General features: G+C 38.9%; 1 protein-coding gene across 4 annotated transcripts in view; it reads right to left on the bottom strand.

The window, feature by feature from the left end:
• FAF1 (Fas associated factor 1) overlaps positions 1-16,956 on the bottom strand; it is a 573,118-nt gene that overhangs the window by 40,193 nt on the left and 515,969 nt on the right. For all 4 annotated transcript variants that reach the window (XM_023727090.1, XM_023727089.1, XM_023727088.1 and 1 more), the window contains exon 18: positions 8,227-8,442. In XM_023727090.1, coding sequence (XP_023582858.1) covers positions 8,227-8,442 — 216 coding nt within the window. The remainder of the gene's footprint in view (positions 1-8,226; positions 8,443-16,956) is intronic.

The raw sequence follows: 16,956 nt of genomic DNA, 5'->3' as shown, positions 1-16,956 counted from the left end.
TAAATTTCTCTCTGTTAAAACCATCCACTTGTGGTACTTCTGTTAGAGCAGCACTAGATGACTGAGACAGAATGTCTTGGTGACTTTTTTTTGAGATCTACCTTATGTACTGTTCAATTAGCATCTTGGATAGATATCTTGTCATCTTTCACAATATCAGGGAAGTTTTCTACCAACAAATCTTCAACAATTCTCTCTGTATTTTCTGTTATCCTTCCGTGTTCTGGTACTCCAATCACTCGTAGGTTATTCCTCTTGATAGAGTCCCACATAATTCTTAGGGTTTCATTTTTTTTAAATCCTCTTATCTGATTTTTCCTCAAATAAGTTAGTGTCAAGTACTTTATCTTCAATGTCACTAATTCTGACTTCCATTGCCTCAATTCTTCTCCTATCACTTTCCATTGAGTTGTCTAATTTTGAAATTTTATTGTTAATCTTCTGGATTTATGATTGCTGTCTATGGATTCTTGAAGCCTGTTAAATTTGTCATTATGCTCTTCTCTAATCTTTTTAATTTCCTCTACTGCATGTTCTGCGTTTTGCTTCATTTCCTTCCTAATTTCTTGAAGAGTTCTGTATATTCATCTTTTGTATTCTGCCTCCGGTAATTCCAAGAAATATTTCTCCTCTGGAAAATTTCTAGAGTCTTTATTTTGGGAGCTTGCTGAAGCCATGATGGATTGCCTCTTTATGTGATTTGATATTGACTGCTGTCTCCGGGCTATCAATAAGTTATTATATTTATTTATTTTATGTTTGCTTATTGTTCCCTAGCTTCTTGTTTTGTTCTGATATGCCCAAATAGGCTGCTCGTATCAACTAGTTTGATTATTGGCATCTTTGAAGCTCTAGTGTCCTGTCACCCGGTGGTTAGATCTGTTACTAGGTATATGAACTCAGGAGTCCGCCCACTTGTCCTGTATGGATTCAGATCAGGTGCCCAGGTAGATAGCCACCAAGTGTGTGGTGCAGGCTCTCACTTACAGTGCTAGACAGGCATGGTAATTGGTGTAGGCACAGGCATCTGGCTGCAGCAGGGGGACACACTCTGAGCAAGGCAGGGGGCCGACAGCTGCCCCCAAGTGTCCAGGAGGAAGTTGTGTCCCTGTTCCCTAGAGCGCGTAGGTGCGTGGGTTTTGCAGCCAGACTATGAGCACCCAATGCTTTTGGCTGTAAGGACTGGGGGGGTACCTCTTATTCATGGGCCCCTATCGCAGGTGGCTAGGTGGCGTGGGTGGAGCCACCAGTCCTCAGGCTCCTGATGTGGGTAGGTGAAGACTCTGCTTAATGGGCAGAGCATTGTCAAATGTCAAGAGCCTACCACTTCACAGCTGGAACAGTTGAAGTTAGACTTCCGGTATACACCCTGTTGTACTGCAGTAATGAGGGCCTACGCTGTTGAGATGGGCCCACACAAGTATATGCAGGGGGAAAGGCACTCAAAGTCCGTGGATCCCTTATGTCTGTGCCTGGGCAAAGGAGCTATGCCTACCCTGGATTCCTGGCTTAGGGGAGCCAGTAGTTTATTTTTCCTGTTTGTTAATTTGTTCACTCTCCAAGGCAGGGAGAATGGCTCCAGGCATGTGATGGATCCTACTTCCGGCCCAGGGGCCTCGGCAATTGCTGAAGCTGGTCCGGGACCCAGTGCAGAGCATGGAGCGGGGAGGTAAATGGGTGAGAGGTTTTTCCCTAAGTGGGGTGTTTTTGATCTGCGTGGTAGGCTGTATGCAAGTACTTAACTTTCGCCGATCCAGGGCTGCTTCTCAGTGGTTCTGGGTGGGCGTGTAGACTCTCTGGCGCTGGGTCTCTCCCGGTGCGGAAAACACACCTCCCAAGCACCGCAGCTTGCCTGCCTCACTGCTCACCCATGAGCTGATCAGGCCTGAAGGGCTCAGGCTCTCGCTGGGTCAGGTCTGGGAATTCCTTGCTGCTTCTGAACCGTTTCTTCCTCCCCCTGCCACTCAGTCCAGTTCCTCAACTCTGCCTTTGATATTCAGGGCTCCCAGACTGCCATATATAATTGATTCACTTGTTTTTTCGGGTCTTTGTTGTAAGAGAATCCACTGGAAGCGTCTGACTACTCTGCCATCTTAGCCTCGCCTCCTCCCTTGCCTCTCTTTCCTTAGGACAATGATAACAGATACTGTTTATTTTATTTTAGGGACAGAGTAGTTTACATTTACGTATTTAACTCTTATCACAACTGTCAGAGATAGATATTATTACTGCTCTTTCAAAGATGAGGAAATAAAAATTTGGTGAGGCCAAGTGATTTGCCCAGTATTATCTGGCAGGTATGTGATGGAGTAGGATTCAGATATAATCTGACAGTCACCAAAACTTTTACTTTTAACTATGCCATTCTGCTTTCACTTACCCAAAATCTCTCCATGTAAGGCTTAGGTCAAATTCACTTCCTTTGTAATGCTTTTCCTTACCACTGCAGATTGAAATTACCTGTCCTTCCAACTGTGGGTATAATTTGTAACGTAATTTCGCTGTAGATGTATGTTTTTACTAGAGTATGAACTCTTCTAGGTCAGTAACAATGGCTTTTATTCCTGTATCACCAGGGCCTGGTATCGTGTGGTATACAGTGGTTGCTCAGCAAATGTTCTGCTGTATAAAAGAACTAACACATGAATGAAATATACAAATGAAACTGCTTGTGTTTCCTTAAGGTGGGAAACAGGATAGCCTTGTGTTATTGATGAAGTCAAACATCATCCAGCAGTAGCTTCTGAATATAGACTATAAATTCTATAACAGTGACAACTATGTAATTTTTTTTTAATCACTATATTTCCAGTGCTTAGCTTGGTGCTTAGTGTAATAAAAGTGGATGAGTGATGGAAACAAATTATACTCTAATTTTGTAAGGCTTTTTCCCCGTTCATTTAAACAAACTTTTACTGAAGGCCTCATCTGTGGAAAACCCTGCTAGGAGTTGGTTTATATTCACTCTCCTGTTCCTTTAAGTATTAGAGACAGAAAGAAATTTTATAAATTATGGCTATGAAGGAAAAAAAGCAGAAGGTGGGTGGGGTGTGAGGGGGAGGAAAGAGACATTAATTACTTTGCTTTAGTATATAATGTCTTAATACAGTTTTTATTCCTGAATGCATGTTTTTCTTTTTTTGGGGTTCACATCTATAGATCTGGAGGAAGAAATGTTCTTGGGGTAAAAACAGGGCTGTGATTATATTAGGTAAAGGCATATAGGACACCAGTCCTGGACCTCCCCTGCCATCCCCCATCCTCCTTTCCTAGTGTTCTCCACTGTTTATATTTTTCTAAATAGAAAGAACCCCTCATTTTCCAGTTGCAAGTGGAGTTTCTCTGAGTAATGTAGATAAAGAGTAGGCAAAAATAAATAAATAAATAAATAAAGGGAAAACAGAGAAGGAAGGAAGGGGAAGAGTTATGAGATAAAGAAATAAGGAGGAAGAAAGAATAGAAAGAAGTGGGGAGGATAAAGAGGATAGAATAGGATTGGAAAGAAGGGGGAGTGGGAAAAGGAGGAGGAAAGAAGAGGAAAATGAGAAAGTGGTACAGAAGAGGAAGGTTGGGAGATACTGACAGCTTCACACCAAATGGCACTGTAGGTCCAACGGGGAAGTGGGCAGGGTGGCAGGGAGAGCTAGCAGCAGCCCCTTACTTTGACTTCTAGGTGCAGTGAGTAGTACTTGGGTCAGTGTCATTCCTCAGCTTTTAGGACTCACCTACCTCACTGCCAGGGCGATGCCCAAGTAAGGCAAATTTGCCAGTGATGTTCATACGGCTCTAACACGTCCAAGAGGTAGAGCTTAATGACCAATGCTCTGGAAATAAATACTACTCCTTCTCTTGATAATTGCTATTAGCAAAATGAAAAACAAAACAAAACAAAACCCAAAATCAAACACACAAATAACCCAGTGCTCCCAGCAACTCAATCATTAGCTTTTCTGGGCAGGGCCTCTGTCTCCTGCTATCTTGGTTATCCCACAGTGTTCAGTTCAGTGCAGTATACACAGTGGACATTTAGTAAATAGTTGGACAGCTGAGAAATCTTAACATGGAGTATTGTTTTGGTTGGTGGGAGTTGGCAGGGGTGGGGAGGTGGAAGGGGGAAGAATGTTTAACATGGCCTCTGGTGAGAAATCAGTCTCTGCTTTGTGGAGGAAAGGCTGAGGACAATATAAGACTCCTAGAGTTAAGTCTTATGTTATTTGTTATTAAAGAGGCAAGGTCTTAAGATGTGCTTTTTAACAGTCTTTAGTTTGGTTGTAATTTAAGATGACTTTTACAAATTAGATCCTAATCCTTGCAGACACAGATGGCTGTTACAGAATAGCCTTGCAAAAACACTAGTCATTCAACTTGAAAGAGCATTCAGAAAGGGATGAAGGGCCATTAAATCTCACCCCACCTCTGGCTCTAGTAGGCCTAATGAGTCCTGGGTGGGCTTCCTGGGTTTAGGTCTGGAATCTGGGTGGGCCTAGGGCATCTGTTCTCATTTGGAGCAGCCCCTCTAGTTCACTCTGGAACCAGAGACTTAGGGGAGTCTGAGGTGATTAACATTCAACAAGTTACTGAATGCTTATATGTGAGGCACCATGCTGGGAACTGCAGGGGACAGAGATATGAACATGATACAGATAGTGTCTGTAAACAGTTATAGAACAACAGGACAAGTGCTAAGACAGAGGAATGTACAAACTGTAATGGGTACATGTCGGGGGGGACATCTGTTTGGAAGAACAGGGAGGGCTTCACAGAGAGGATGACATTTGAGCTGGGCATTAAAAACATAAGCTCAAACAGGCCAGGTAAAGTGGTGAGAGTGGATATTCAAGGACGAGAGAACAGAGAGTACAAAAGCACAGAGGCATGAGAGCCTTTTGTAACTTTAGTGAATAGTGAGCAATCTCATGAGTTGGGCGTTCACATTCGCAGGTGATGGAAATAAGTGATGAGAGTGAGGATATAAGGCTGGAAAGGTAAGTATGGATCCAATTGTAAAGAGTTTCAGAAAGCATGCTAAGGGGTCTGCCCTTATTCTAGGGCAGTTGGGAACTACTAAGGTCCATAGGTAGTGCAGACAGTTTATGCTTGGCTACTAACTGAAAGGCTGGCAGTTCTAATCTGCCCAGCAGTGCCATGGAAGAAAGGCCTGGCGATCTACTCCAGTAAGATTATAGCCATTGAAAACCCTATGGAGAGCAGTTCTAGTCTGACACACATGGGGTCACCATGAGTGGAAACTGACTCTAAGGTAGTGAGTTTTTTAGGAAGTAGTGAAGAGTTTTTAAGCAAGAGAGTGAATGATCAGAGTGGGGCTTTAGAAAAATTACTCTGTGGCAGATAATTCCAGGTTGGCCAAGGACTATAAAATGGACCTATGATGCGCACTGGGGGGCTCTTGATTTCTCTCATAGGAGCAAAGCACTGTGGTTAGACTTTTTGTCCGGGGAACCGAGTCAAACTTGGTCTAAATTGGTCTCGGGATGCGAGTGAAGATAAAGATGGTGTCAGGTGTGAAAGGGACACTGGGAGAAGAGACTGTTAACCAGACTGAATAGTTTTTTACAGCAGTGTAAAAAAAGGATGAGTGATCTAAATCAAGAGTAAATTTTCTCTAAGACCAAGTGACTGACCCTCCATTCAGGGTTAACCCACACTAACATTTAATACAGTTTGCTCTGAAGGGGCTGAAGCTAGAGTTTGGTCAGCAGAGTTCAAGGCAGGCTGTAGCAGTCTAAGAACACTCCGCATTTCACTTTATAGTTCCCCAGCTTCTTTTCAACAGCAACTTTCCGCGGTCTGCATTTTTAGCCTGTGGGAAATGTCATTAATACTGATCATAAAACCCACCCTGGTAATTAAGTTTAAAAATTAATTTGAAAGAAAATAAAGTTCAATTTTAAAAGCCAGGAAGATCTTTAGATCTCTTCTGGTACTTCCATTTTCCAAGTCCAGAGAAGGGGAGTACATCAAACCAAGGGTTGTGGGGGGACTAATTTAGCTTCTAATTTTTTAAGTTCCCCAAGGTGAGATGTTCATCATAGAATTTAAAGTATGAAAACCAGGCCGATTTTGAGCCCCTTGATGATGGCTCATTTCTAAATGTTCAAGACTTTAAGAGTTTAAACTTGATGTCAGATTTAAGGTAGTTTCTTACCCGGATATATAGTCCATAGAGCACATGCATACGTGTGTTCCCTTTTGCATGTTTGTGCACTTTATATATGAATAAAGGGGAAGAGATTGTTGTAGGTGGCGCCGGTGAAAGAGGGGCCAATGCCAGCACCCGGGGTCCATGGTCTCCTAGGCTTAGATATAAGTGGCAGGATCCTCATCCCACTCAGAGGGGATTTGTGGCTGGTGGTGTACCTAAAAATGTATCACTGGTTTCTGGCTCTATCCTGCAAATCTGACAGTCAATATAAGGGACTAAGATAGCCTTCACCAAATCCTTGGTTTTGGTGTGCTAGATTACTAATCTAGTTTAGTAAAACTTATGCTACTAGATCATAATAGAATCAGAGAAGCTTAAGATTTACTATGTACCTTAGAGGTAAGTCCATCCAAACTTCATTCCATATAAGGCAGAAATGCCAAGAATGAATCCCTCCCTTTCCCCCTCAGCCTCCATCTTCTCCCCTCTCTCTATATATCAATTATTGCTGAAAAGGGCTCATTCAGTGGTGCTTGGTTATCTCTAATGATGGGAAAAATCACTACCTCACAATACAAGATATTCCTCTTTTTAGAAAACTCTTACATTAGGCTGTAATTTGCCTCCTACAACTTTCAACTCATTGGTCCTAGTTTTGTCCCTAGAGCTTCACAAAGTCAGATCCTTTTTTACATAGCAGGCCTTCAAGCAGTTAAAAACAACAATCATGTCTCCCATGGCCTTTCCTTCTCTAGAGGATAAGTTCCTCAAATGACATGATTTCTAGTTCTCTCATCTTCCTACCAGCCCTACTCTAGACACGCACTTGTTGCAGCATGGAGCCTAAAGGCTCTTTCAGAGAGAGTTTATTTTAGTGCAGAGTTGAATACAATGATTAAGTTATTCTCTTATTGTGATAATACAACTAAAAATGCAGCTAGCTTTGTTGTTGGCAGCCACAACACAATATTAATGTATATTCAGCTTAATTCAACTATAACCTCTGCTAAGCATGGTCTCTCCATCCCAAACCAGAGAAGCTGATTTTTCGAAGCCTAATGTATGAATCTCTCTCTGTCTTTCTATTCTTTCCTGTATAATATCTCCAGGTTCATTTTTGTCTCTGGTTTTAGCAGTTTAGGTTTTCTTGAATCCTATTTTTCACAATCCATAAGTCTGATAAAGTCGTCTTCATTTAAGTTGCTGATACATATGGTGAGTAGTAAAGGATTAAATACAGAGCCTCTAGGTTCTCTTCAAGGAGTATTGGTGGTACTATGGTTAAAAGCTAGGCTGCTAACTGAAAGGTAGGCGGTTTGAACCCACAAGCCACTCTACAGGAGAAAAGACCTGGCAATCTGCTCCTGTAAAGATTACAGCCTAGGAAAACCAATGAGGCAGTTCTACTTTGTCATACAGGTTGCTATGAGTCGGAACTGACTCGATGGCACACAACAACAGGTTCTTTCCAGGGATACAGCAATTTCTTAATCAACACTTCCTGGACAGTCTATTAATTCAGCAATGAATCTACCAAACTGTGGATCTATATCTCTCTACTTTGCCAATACTATGAGAGACTATCAAACACCATGCTGAAATACGGATATACGGTGAATACAGGTCACCTTTCCTGACTTCCCAGGCTAGTAAGCCTATCAAATAAAAAAATACTGTTAGTTTAGCATGACTTGCTCTTAGTGAACCTAAAATCATTCCTAAATCACCTTTGAAGAGTAGGCACTGACCTTGACTGAGCAGCATGCAGTTCCCAAGTGAGGTAAACCGAGATGAGATCCTGGGAAAACCTGTCTGAATACTGACATAGGGGGAACAGCTAGGAAGGAAGACCTAATACCTAATTTCTTACACAGACTACTGGGCATATGCCTTCTGGCTTGAGAAGCCATAATTTCCCTAAAGGCTGAGGAGAGAGTGGTGTGCAGAACAAAGAAGCGCTCCTGGGTGTGCTGTCTTGATGCTCCTTGTGTATCAAGGGACTACTTTGCCCAGCCCTAATGATGGGTTACCTCCCATTTGGGAGAAGGGGCATGGTAACTTACGTCTCTCCTAGGAAAGGTGCTCAGTAACTTGAACTCATCCCATGGAAATCCTTTGGAAGCTACAAAATCAAAGACAATCTGGAGTTTACTGCTGGCCAGGAAACGCCGCTCCAGGAACTCGCCACTGGGGGTCCGAATCCGCAGTTTGCTCACGGGCTCAGCATTTTCTTCCTTTGGCTCTGGAGGCAGGGCCTGCTCTAAGGAGAGCCGAATGGCCTAAGGAGGGCAAAAACAGGTGTTAAACTGTGGAATGGGTGGGACTGAAGGGGTGGAGGAGGGACAGGCTAGAAAAAAGCTGCTTATTTCTATGAACTCATCAAAAAGTCATTGCCCCAATTATTAACCAAGCCTAACGCTTGGATAATAGAATCATGTGTTTTTCATTTCTTATTATTAGCCCAATAGATAATTAATTAAAACAAATCCCATCTTGATGACACACATAGTATTAAATTGATAGGTAACACATAAAAAAGAAATTTAACTGTTTTACTGAAGGGCTTAGGTATTTGCGATTGAGAAAATAGGTATCAAATACCCAATTGCTTCCTTTCTATTGCATGAATTAAGGCTATCAGAAGCATTTACAAAAGATACAAACACACATATATACATACACACATACATAAATATATATATTTATATTTGAGAAAACACACATTCTCCAAGAAGAAATAACACACAAGAGTTTGTAGAATACTGGATAATATATTAGCATCAAAATAGATGGGAAAGAAATGGAAATATCAGGTTTATTGGAGGCAGGAAACTGGGTCCCATTTCTAGCCTTGCCATTAACTTGCTATAGATATAGTCAAGTCTCAGAATGATAGATTTCTGGACCTAGAGAAAGGAACAAACCTTTCATTTTACAGATAAGAATACAAACTCAAACAAGTGAGGTTAACAGGCTAGAGGTGGGCTTGAACCCAGGTTTCCCAGTTCCCAACCTACAGTATTAAATTGCTTCACATTCATGATATTCCATCTGAAGGAGGTTGGAAGCTGTCTGAGGCTGGAATCTATGGCAGAAATTCACTAAAATCTTCTTTGTCCCTAGCGCCCTGAGAGGCTCCGTAGGAAAGTCAGCATAGTATCAGCATGCCCTGCTGCACAGTCACATTCTGCTCCTGGCTACTTTAATACTTTCATGTTCCAAATCTGTCATCAATAGAAAATAAATTTTTTTTTTCTTTCCCAATTAATATACAACTATTATAACCTATGTGAGTGAGAGAAACTGGGACTTATATTCTCTAAAACCTCAACAACAATTTTCAAAATTAGTGTCACTCTTCCAACTGGGGGAAAAACATAAGAAACTGTATTAAATGCCTCTTGGGCTAAAGGGGGACTATAAATCAAAACTGTAGAATAACTAGAAGACAATGATTATTGAAACATTTCATATCACAATCTATGGGGTACATCTAAAGCAGTGCTCTGAGAAATAATTCATAGCCTTAAAATTCTTAAATCATTAAAAAAGAAAGAATAAAAATAAGTGAATTAAGAATTGGATTCAAAAAGCTAGTGGAAATAAACCAATAAAACAAATGGAAGGAAAGCTAAGAAAATAATTAGTAAAAAGCATAAAGGAATGAGTTAGAAACTAGAAAAACAAAACCAAACAAAAAAACAACTAATCAATAAACTTACACAGACGAAAAGAAACAAATATAAACGGTCAACTCTACAGAGTGAGGAAAAGAGGGTGGAAGTGGCGACAGCATTTTCTGAGTATGCCTTTTTAAATTTTTGACTTTTGAATTAGGTATATGTATTATTTGTTTAAAAATATTTAAAACAATCATCAGAAAAACAAAGTTTGCTCAAATACTAGTATAGGAAATAAACTGGTTAATTTCTGTGTCATTCAGGAGAATCTGGTTGGTTCTAATATTGAAGTATTAAAAAAAAAATTAAGAATGTCTGCTGTGTATAGAGAAAGCCAATCTCTTCTATGACTCTGATGGTCATCTTCCTTCTGGGGGCACCGGATGATATTACCTACATCACAGGGGATTACAAAGATGGGGATTATATACATGATATATGTAAAGTTCCCAGTGTGGTATCTGACACATAATAGGCTTCAGTCAGTGGCTGCTTTTGTTACAATGAAGAGAAGATCTACACAGAATATGAGACCTGGGAGGGATTTTACTGGTCAGATAGTATCACATGCTTATTTTTTATATGGGGAAACTGAGGTCCAGAAATGATGAGTGAGAAATATAATGTGCTTCAGCTGCATATTTCCAAATATTAAACTATTTTAGTAGCATTGTCATATATTGATAACCCAATGAATGGATGAAAACGTACATATCAAAATTAAATTCCTGTTGTAGTATGTCTATTATAGCATTCACCATACTGTATCAGAGTTATTTGTTTAATGTCTGGCTTTCCCACTAGTCTGCAAGCATCATAAGGGCATGGGACCATGTCTTACTTCTCATTCCAAGTATAGTACATAGCCCAGAGAGGATTCTCAATATGCATTTGGTAAGGGAATGAAGAAACTAACAAGTTAACTGAAATAATGCATGTGAAAGTGCTTAGTATGGTGATAAGCACATAGTAGGTACCCAATAAATGCTAAAAAAAATCTGAATCTCAAGCCCTCTACTTCTAGTAACCAAGAACTGACCATCCTGAGTCTGCTTTCTCTGAGTTCTGACTCTCTCCAGTACCAAATGTTCAGATTAATTTTCTACATATGTGTCCCTTAAGGGCAACCCATAAGACTTTCTTTTAGGAGTTAACTACCTCTTTGGATTAATTACATACATTTTCTAAACTATTAATGCAATCATTTCACTATTTCTCTCTAACATTAGTGGCTCTTTAAAATAATATCTTTAAGATTAAAAAACATTTTTCCTGATTATAAAAACAATATATATTCATTGCAAAAATAGACTAAATGATAAGAAAAAGATTAAAATTAATCTCTAGACCCACCACCAAGAGATAGTCACTGCTATTATTTTGGAGTGTTTATATCATTAATTTTTCTATGTACATTTTTATATAAGTATGTATTTTTAACCTTTTTTTTCACAATGTTTGAATGTGTTATACTGCATTAAGCTTTATCTTTTTTCCCTTGAAGTATGTGTTATGTAAGTGTTTTTATTGAAGTATAACATAAATATAAAGAAGTGCACAGATCTTAAGTATACAACTCGATAAATTTTCAGAAAGTGAACATCCGTATACAACTTGCCCCCTAATGAAGCATCTCACAAGTCCTTCTGCCCCCTTCCTGGAAACTACCTCTCCTCAAAGTTAACTACCATTCTGACTTCTAACATGGCAGTTTTACAAAACTTTAAATTAAATGTGATATCACGGTTAGGAACACAGGCTTTGGGATGACAGATGTAGGTTCAAATCCTGGCCCATAGGCAAATGATATGCTTTAAGAACTTCAGTTTCCCCATATAAGAAATAGGGTCAATAATATCTTCTTCAGAAGGTTCTTGTATAAAATGCTGTAATGTTTATAAAACACTTAGCAAGTGCTGACACATGATAAGCACTTCATTAATAAAAAGTGTCTAGCCTCGAACTTCATGCTGTACCTAACACTGTGTTCAGCAGGTGACAGATATTGTTGGTGTTATCATTATCATGATTCTTCCCCTTGCACCTACTTTAAATCAGAATTTAATGTGATATGTCCTGATTTTTCCTCCTCTTCTCCCTTTAATCCACCCGTCTGTTTGTGTTCTCTTTTGACATTTCCTTGTACAGTATAACAACAGATGCTACATTATGGTCTGAACTCAACCTATTATATTACAGAAGAATAAACAACAGTAGCTTATTACCCCATTCAATGTGCAGACAATGTCTGCTCCTCAATGTACCCAGTCTCCAGGGCTTCCCCTAAAATGAAAACAGACCTCCGCTACCCTACAATGACGAGATGTTAGGTAAGTCTGTAACCTTGGGATTTGAATACCTAACAGTTTTACTGGCCAAAAAGAACAAAAATACATCAGTAGCTTAGTTTCAAATATACTGACTAAAAGCAAAGGTCGTGTATAAGCAAATATTATTGTAAAACAATGGCATAAAGGACATCCATGCTCGAGCAGCAGTCATAGTAAACACCATTGTTAAACTTCAATTTGGTTTGCTAGACAAATATAGTATTTTATTTGCATTATTTTAGGTTTGTAATAAAACAAAGAAACCTGGTATAAATTGGAAATATGGACTGACCTTGGACTTTTTTTTTTCTAAAAAAAAATCTAGATATTCAAATCATTCACATTTGAGGGATGAAAAATAGGGACACTTTTTTGAAGTGAAATTAGGCAGTGAAGACCCAAACCATGCCAATTGCCGACGAGTAGATTCTGACTCATGGCAACCCCAAGTGTGTAAGGCTAGGGTCTTCTTTCTTTTTAAATAGTATTTTATTGTGTTTTCAGTGAAAGTTTACACAGTAAGTTAGGTTCCCATTTGACAGTTTCCACACAAAGTATTCAGTGACATTAGTTACATTTTTCACAATGCGTCAACATTCTTTTTAATTTTTTCTGGGTGTTCTGTTTCCAGTGCTCTAGTTTCTCTGCCCCCCACCTCCACCCCGCTTTATCTTCTTTGCTTTAGAGTAATTGTTGACCTTTTGGTCTCATATAGATTTTTTTTAATGGAGCACCATACTCATGGGCAATATCTTTTGTGTGCCAATCTGTTCTTTTGCTAAAAGGTGACCTCAGGGGATAGTTTTGGTTCAAGGTTTACAGAGTGTATCAGGGCAATAGTCTCAGGTAGTCCTCTAGTCTCAGCTGGTCCAATAAGTCTGGACTTTTTAAGAATTTGCAGAGTAGGGTTTTCAATGGTTGATTTATCAGACAGACACCCAGAGAAAACTGCTTCTACACACTATATTTTTTAAAGAGAAAGGAAAATATACTCTCTTTTAAACAACATTTATACCAATCTCTTTTGAAAAGAATCAAAGAGTGGCTTAATTTACACACACACACACACACACACACATTTGTACGTACTGTATTTTTACGCAAATGATGTGCGCCTTCTATGTTTGTTTGCCAACTGCATCCTCCCCCCATGAGGTATCTTCATAAGCAATACTATGCCAGTGTTTTTTTACTTGTTGCTGTAAAAAAATTAGCATAGCGTGTTTACAAAAATACCTCATGGGGGAGCGAGGAGGACACAGTTGCCAAACAAATGTAGAAAGCATATGTTATTTGTGTAAAAATACAGTAAATACATGCATACACACACCAGTCTCTAAGCTTCCATGGGTACATACCAAAACCAGTTTACAGCTGGTTGAAGCATTGTGCTAAACAGGCTAAAGCTAACATTCATTAATTTAGTCCATGAATTCCTACTGAGTACCTTTTACAGGCCAGGCATTATTCTAGATGATGGGAAAACAGCAGTGAACAAAACAGATAAAAATTTCTGCCCGTATACAGCCTCCATTCTAGTAGGGTGGGGAGAAAGAGAACAAACACACACATAGGAAAATATACAGTTTCTCACATAGTAATAAGCGCTATGGAGGAAAATAAAGTAGGGAGTGCTGGTAGAAGGGAGGGAGGGGTGCAATTTTAAATAGGGTGGCCAGGCAGACCTCAGTAAGCACAGGCCTAAAGGAGAGAGGAAGCCACATAGACAAGTGTATCTGGCAGAAGTACTATAGGAAGACGTAACAGTAAATGCCAAGGCAGCCAATACGGCCGGAGCAGACAGAGAAACGGGAGAAGGGTAGGAGTTGAAGCTAGAAAGAAAACAAAGGAGAGGTGTGATTGGATCATACATGGCCTTGAGGAGGCCACTTAAATGATTTTCTCATTTTTAAAAATTAAGGTATAATTTACATACTGCAATATCCACATTTTAGAGTGAATAGTTCTGTCAGTTTTGACAAATGAATACAATTGTATAAGCACCATCGCCAATCAAGATATAGATCAGTTCTATCATGTCCCCCAAATTTCCCTATCTCTCCATCCCTGGCTCCTGGTAACTGCTGATCTACTTTCTATCTTACTTTTGCCTTTTCCAGAATGTTATATAAATTTAATCATAAATGTCATATAAGTGCAGTTAGCATAACGCATTTGAGATTCATCCATGTAGTTGACTGCATCAGTAGTTCATTCCTTTTTATAACTGAGTGGTATTCCATTGTTTGGGTATACTACAGTTTGATCCTCCCTTCTCCAGTTGAGGTACACTTGGCAACTACAAATAAATCCACTATAAACATTTTCGTACAGATTTTTATGTGAACTTATATTTTTATTTCACTTGTGTGAATACCTAGAAGTGTGACTGCTGGGTCATATGGTAAGTATATGTTTATTTTTATAAGAAAATATCAAACTATTTTCCAAAGTGAATGTACTATTTTGGATTCCCATCATTAATGTATTAGAGTTCCAGTTGCGCCTCATCCTTGCCAGTACTTGGTATTGTCAGTATTTCTTTTAAAAAGCCATCCTGATAGGTGTGTAATGGTGTCTACTGTGGTTTTAAATTGCTTTTTACTAATAACTAATAATAGAGAGCATCTTTTCATGTGCTTAGTTGCCCTCTGTATAACTTCTTTGGTGAAGTGTCTGTTCAAATTTTTTGCCCATTTTTTAACCTGGTTTATTTATTTTCTTACTATTGAGTTTTGAGAGTTCTCTATGTATTCTGGACATCAGCTATATATTTTCTCCCAGTCTGTAGCTTGTCTTTTCAATTTCTTAACAGTGTCTTTTGAAAAGCGGAAGTTTTTAAGTTAGATAAAGTTCAATTTAGATATTTGTTCTTTTATGGATTTTGCTTTCAGTGTCAGAGCTAAGAAGTCTTTGCCTAACCCAAGGTTATGAAGATTTTCTCCAATATTTTCTTCTAGGAGTTTAATAGTTTGAGGTTTTACATTTAACTCCATTTTGAGTTAATTTTTGCATATGAGGTGAGGTATAGATAAAATTTTTTTTTCTTCACATATGGATATACAAGTTGTAGCACTATTTGTTGAAAAGATTATATTTTCTCCAATGAACTGCCTTTGCATCATTGTCAGTCATCAATTGACCATATATGTGTGGGTCTATTTATGGACTCTTTTTATTCTGTTCCATCAATCTATGGGTCTATCCTTTTTCCAGTACTACACTGTCTTGATTATAGTAAGTCTTAAACTCTTGGTAGTGTTAGTCCTCCAAAATTCTGCTCTTTATCAAAACTGTTTTGGCTTTTCTAGTTCTACTGCCTTTTCATACACATTTTTGAGTCAGTTTGTCAAGTTCTACAAAAATTACTCCAGAGTTTGTGATTGTATAGATATATCACAGTTTGATTATCCCTTCGAAGATACGTGGTAACTACCAACAAAGATGCTATAGACATTTATGTACAGATTTTTGTGTGAGCAAAAATAACTAATGATTTTTGGCTTTTTGGCTTTTACTTTGAAATATGAAGTCATCCTAGGTTTTTGAAGTGACAAGCTATGACAATTGTTTTAAAAGGATTTACTAAAACCCTACAGGGAAGGCAAATATGGAGGCATGGAGTCAAGTTGGGAGGCTACTGCAGTAATCCAGGTAATAGATAACAGTGACTTGGATGAGTGTGGTAGTGGTGGAGTTGGTGAGAAACATCTGAGTTTTGGATATATTTGGAAGGCAGAGCCAAGTGGATTTGCTGATTAAATATGTATGTGAGAGAGATAAGTCAAGGATGATTCCAAAGTTTTGGCCCTAACAACTGGAAGGATTTTTGGTTTATTAAGACAGAAAAGACCACAAAAGGAACAGGTTTGGGTGGGAGGGTAAGATCAGTTTTTCAGTTTTAGACATGTTAAGTTTGTGATGCCTATTAGACATCTAAGTGGAAATGATGGGCTAGCAGTTAGATATACAAGTCTAGAGTTCAGGGAAAGGGAGGAGCTGTAGATACAAATTTGGGAGTCCAATATGTACAGATAGTACTTAAAGTCATAATATTGGAAGAGATTACCAAAGGAGTAGAATAAATTTTATATGGGAACAGTTGGTCTGACTCAATTCTGCAGCCGTTCTTTGCTCCTGGCATCCAATCATCCATCTAGAGAGTATGAATAGCTTGGTACCAATATAACCTCACTGCTAGATAAAGAAAATCAAGGGAAATGATCATATTTTCCACACCAAAAATTCAGATCTATGATTTCTGTGCTGCTTCTGGATATAAGGAATAGTCTGTAGGTTGTGATTTGGATACCATGAAGTGAGAATTTCTGGTCTATCTTAATGGTTTTTGAGGACAATAGCAGAACACTTCAAACTGGAACTATCTAAGAAATTGTGGGTACATGGTTTCTAATTATATATAAGGTATATTTATATATTGGCACCTACCATACTGAGTTGTACGATTCAACAAGATGATGTCTGTAAAGTGTTAAGCACAGAGTTTAGCAGGTATTAATTGCTCAATAGATAGTGATGATGATGACAGGGATGATTATCATTACGGCCCAGTGTAGCAGTTATCTGCACGTGTCACAAAACAACTCACATAAGATAAAAACAAATTACATATAGGATTCCAATTATATGCCTTTCTGGAAAAGGTAAAACTGTAGAGACAGTGAAAATATCAGTGATTGCCAGGAGTCCAGGGGAAGGGATGAAGAGGTGGAGCACAGGGCATTTTTAGGGCAGTGACACTACTCTGTATGATACCATAATG

This window comes from Trichechus manatus, unplaced genomic scaffold, assembly GCF_000243295.1.
Source record: "Trichechus manatus latirostris isolate Lorelei unplaced genomic scaffold, TriManLat1.0 scaffold00015, whole genome shotgun sequence".
NCBI classification, from domain to species: Eukaryota; Metazoa; Chordata; class Mammalia; order Sirenia; family Trichechidae; genus Trichechus; species Trichechus manatus.
This window is presented reverse-complemented; position numbering and strand designations above follow the sequence as displayed.